General features: G+C 38.1%; 1 protein-coding gene across 1 annotated transcript; it reads left to right on the top strand.

Annotated features, from left to right (window-relative positions):
* Nucleotides 1–1,645: 1,645 nt before the first annotated feature.
* LOC107925380 (LOB domain-containing protein 42) lies at nucleotides 1,646–2,785 on the top strand. The gene is made up of 2 exons (XM_016856040.2): nucleotides 1,646–1,987; nucleotides 2,072–2,785. Exons 1-2 carry the CDS (start codon nucleotides 1,798–1,800, stop codon nucleotides 2,545–2,547), a joined length of 666 nt encoding a protein of 221 aa, XP_016711529.2. The 5' UTR covers nucleotides 1,646–1,797; the 3' UTR covers nucleotides 2,548–2,785.
* The last annotated feature ends 2,017 nt before the right edge of the window (nucleotides 2,786–4,802 follow it).

Raw genomic sequence — 4,802 nt, 5'->3', positions numbered from 1 at the left:
CCGATAGACTCACCTCCTCTTTTCCGGTTTCCTACCTGGTGCACAGATTCCATTCACTTTAACCCTTAATGAATTAATTTTTTGAACATCAAGTATGATTTTCTAGACTTAGAATGGAAAATTTTTTTAACGTTTTTGATGTGGCATGCCGGATCCGGCCATAACTACTGGGCTGGGTTTGGGGTGCTACAAGAGGTAAAGAACCCCCTTGAGACAGTAAGTCCAATTGCCTCCCATTGAGCCCATAATTCAAGAAATTACCAAAGCAGGCAGACTCCATTCTTTGGTGTGGATAGGATGAACTTAATTGGTTTTTGACGTGTGGATTATCAGTTAATTTGGGGTTGATTATTTACTGGATTTGGTTCTATTCAATGAAGATACTGCCAATTTACTAATATATTTCTATGAATGTGATGTGCCTCTATTATGTAGTGTTGTTGAGGTAGATTTTGTTGCCAAATGAGATTATTTGATTTTTATAGTTGAGCTATATTTTTCTTGAAAGTAATAAAAGGAAGTGTTAGAATCTTGATTTTCATGTTGACCAATGAAGAAATCAATTGTAAATGAACTTACCAAGTTTAGATGGATAGAACTGAATCAAAGATTGAAGAGAGAATCTCATTGGGTAGTTTATCAAGCTTTGCGTGGAAGTGAAATGGGAGTAGTCAGTCTAAATGAACAATTGGGAAATTAGCTTAGATGCCCTTGGTCTAATTACCTATAAAGCCCTCTTATAAATTTAATTATAAAATCTACGCTTAATACATTTAACCACCTAATTTGTATTCTCTCACAAAAGAGGTAATTACAAATGGGAATTCACTTATACTGAAATGTAGAGATAACCAGATATCTTTTCGCGGAAATTTTGGAAACAGTTTTAATATTCTGTGAATTTTTAAAAAAATCGAAAGTTAAGAAGTGACTCGAATTGGTTAAAAAAAATTAATAAAAATAGGAGATAAAAGTGAATGTAGTTGAATAGTTAAAACCTGAGGCAGACCCACAGTGTTGCGTAACATAGTAGAAATAATCTAATTTAAGGTTAAGGCAATATATGGAAAGCAATAAAAGAAAATCATATTAGGATGTGTATTAGGGTTTAATTAAAAAAATGTTCATGATGCTTCCTGAAAATCATTATATTTTATTTGTTTTTCTAATTTTTTTTTAAATATTTGAGTTCTTTAGAGAGTTCCCTTATTTGTACGGAATCCTGAAAACCTGGAGATATTTAATTTTACAGGATTAAGCTCGCAATGAGGTGTTGCGACACACAATTCTAAGATAAAGGCCCCGTGCTTTGCACCTGCATGGATTGCGGTTTGCTATCACCTCACATTGCTTGCATGGCTTCCACCTTTCAAATGCCATCTTTTATTACTTTTTGGCCTTCTTTCTTATCTAAATTACATCATTATCCTTCACTCTCTTTCCAAATTTGGCCTTCCGAAAATGAACAAATAATAATAATGGTATTAATTAGCAATGAAGAAGAAGAGGGAGTCTAAAAAGGTGGTGGGTTTTGTAATAAAAGGTTGCATGGAGGGTTGTTAGGGAAAAGAAAGGCACCAAAACTAATTAGGGGGAACCTGCTTTACCTAAACAAGAAAAAGACGGGAAGGCAATTTGCAAACACACTCAGTCAGCTCCGGTTTTCATGCCTTTTACTTCACCACTCATTTGGAAACCACTGCGCACCCCTCCCCTCCCCCACCCGCTTTATATAAACCTTCCTCTCCGTACATTCTCTCCATCTCTCTCTCCAAAATAATCCCCAAGCTAATCACTATGAGGATGAGCTGTAACGGCTGCAGGGTCCTGCGAAAGGGGTGTAGCCAAAACTGCATCATTAGACCCTGTCTTCAATGGATCAAGTCCCCTGATTCTCAAGCCAATGCTACTCTCTTCCTGGCCAAGTTTTATGGCCTTGCTGGCCTCCTCAATCTCATCGAAGCCGGCCCTGAAAACCTACGCCCTGGTAATATTATTTATCCATATTCGGACTCCATTAAAAGAACATTTTTTTAGTGTACTAAACTAATCAATGTTATTCATGTCGCAGCCATTTTTATGTCACTTTTATATGAGGCTTGCGGGCGTGTTGTAAACCCTGTTTATGGGTCAGTTGGCATGCTGTGGTCCAGGAACTGGGTTGAGTGCCAAGCAGCGGTTGATGCAGTGCTCAAAGGCTCGCAGATAACCGAAACTTCTTCTTCTGAATCACTTACGCAGCAATCGATTTCCCCTCTTAAAACATACGACATCCGCCACGTTTTCAAGGATCCCAACACAACTGACATCGACAAGGTCAAGAGCCGCAATAGTTTCAAGCGATCCGCGACCAAGTCCAAGCGACATGTTGACAGCAAAGAAGATGAGAGCATGTTCTCTGTGGAGACTCAGGAGGGTTCGCTGGTGACCCAGACCAAAAAGGGCCCTCTTTTGAAGCTTGGAAACCAAACCGTGGAGATTGCTGATATTAGGTTAGAATTGACTCTCGGTTTAGCTCCTGCAACAATGCAATTGCCTCGCCTCTGAGGATGAAATTAACCCATCATCAAGTGGCGAGAATTAACTGCAGTTGGGCACAAACTAATCCACCTCTGTGCTTCATTCATCACAAATAGAAGCAATTTTGGCGGCTATAAATATATCATCTCTAATTTCGACTCACCATGCAATACTATGTTAAATTTATTAACTTTGTTTCTTTCTTGTTTGGTGAAAAAGAATGTTCCTGGTTTTCTGTGTGTATATATATGTTGGAGTTTCAACACACTTTAACCGGGTAAAGTAAGAATTTCAAACAGAGCACCAGCAGCAACGTATTATACCCGGGTAAAATATGAAGGAAAAATGCTTGAAGTTCAAGCTTTTAGCTATTGTTGGGGATTTTTGACAGCAGAGGAAGAAATACAGGACAAAACAAGACAGTATTTTTACTTGCTCACAAATGTGCAACAAGGGAGCTATGGCTTCAGCTCATTTAGCTCATCTTTTCAATAAGAAAAACAATACATTTATAGCTAAAAACTATCACCAAATACTACCTACTACCACTAAGTAGCCTAGTAAATTGATAAACATAACTTTGCACACATGGTAAAGCTGATTTGTCAATCTATCAGCACCTAATTACATCAAAAGCTATACCAACTCAGTTCATTTTGAACTAAAAAACCAAACTAGTGCTTGAAGTAACTAAATGAACAGCAGCTTGAACTGTAGCCAGCATAAGTATGGCTTTGCAGTTTGTTCTGCTTCTTGGCTGCTTCATGTGCTGCATGCATGCCAACTTCAACACTCCTCCTTGGCTTGCATGCTGCATACTCCTAGCTTAGCTTGCAAATCACCGAAACCTTCTGTTACAGCAAGCATATGTGCTGCAGCATGTTTAGAAGTTGCATGCACTTCAAAATAAATATCACAGCAGCATGGTAGGCTCTCTTTGGACTCCATGCTGCGAATATCACTCATTCATCAAGTTTTTTTTTTGAGCTTGGCAGTCTTTAGATGCTTTGTTTCAAGCTGAACTTGCACAAGCACTTCATTTTCAACTTTTCTCAACCATGGCCTCATTTTCAGCCAAATCTGACTCACACACTTGACTATCTCAGTCTTTTGTGCCATAGATTTGTTCATCAAATAGAGTGTTCTCCTCCTTCACAGCCTTGGTTGGTATCACCATTCAAACACATCTTGCCTTGTTCCCTTGCTAATTACAGTCCTGCTTCTTCTTGCTTCCACATGTTGTTGAGCTCGCACCTTTGACAGATTCGCATCTTTGCATACTGTCGTCAGCAAGTGTCTTCAACAGGCTCGCAACTATCACTTCTCGCTAAGCTTGCAGTTTTGACATCTTGCTGAGCTTGCAACTTGCACATTTTTGCTGAGCTTGTAGCTTGCACATTGGAAAGCTCACATTTTTTCCTTTAAACTCCTCCTTCAACTTATTCAAGCTTGTTTGGGAGTCTTTTAAGGTTGAGCTGATGTTGTCTTCTTTTCAAGCAGTCCTTGATGACATGCTTTGACAACTTTTTTTTTAACAAGCAGCGGAAGTAAACATCAATGGCCCTTAAGACTAAGGCTCATGATACCAATTTATTAACTTTGTTTCTTTCTTGTTTGGTGAAAAAGAATGTTCCTGGTTTTCTGTGTGTATATATATGTTGGAGTTTCAACACACTTTAACCGAGTAAAGTAAGAATTTCAAACAGAGCACCAGCAGCAACGTATTATACCCGGGTAAAATATGAAGGAAAAATGCTTGAAGTTCAAGCTTTTAGCTATTGTTGGGGATTTTTGACAGCAGAGGAAGAAATACAGGACAAAACAAGACAGTATTTTTACTTGCTCACAAATGTGCAACAAGGGAGCTATGGCTTCAGCTCATTTAGCTCATCTTTTCAATAAGAAAAACAATACATTTATAGCTAAAAACTATCACCAAATACTACCTACTACCACTAAGTAGCCTAGTAAATTGATAAACATAACTTGCACACATGGTAAAGCTGATTTGTCAATCTATCAGCACCTAATTACATCAACAGCTATACCAACTCAGTTCATTTTGAACTAAAAAACCAAACTAGTGCTTGAAGTAACTAAATGAACAGCAGCTTGAACTGTAGCCAGCATAAGTATGGCTTTGCAGTTTGTTCTGCTTCTTGGCTGCTTCATGTGCTGCATGCATGCCAACTTCAACAATATATATATTTATCTTTCTGTAAAATTAGTACCCATCTAGTTCATAGAAATTCTATTTTATGATTACTTAACCATTTGCGTAT

This window comes from Gossypium hirsutum, chromosome A01 (assembly GCF_007990345.1).
Source record: "Gossypium hirsutum isolate 1008001.06 chromosome A01, Gossypium_hirsutum_v2.1, whole genome shotgun sequence".
Taxonomy (NCBI): Eukaryota; Viridiplantae; Streptophyta; class Magnoliopsida; order Malvales; family Malvaceae; genus Gossypium; species Gossypium hirsutum.
This window is presented reverse-complemented; position numbering and strand designations above follow the sequence as displayed.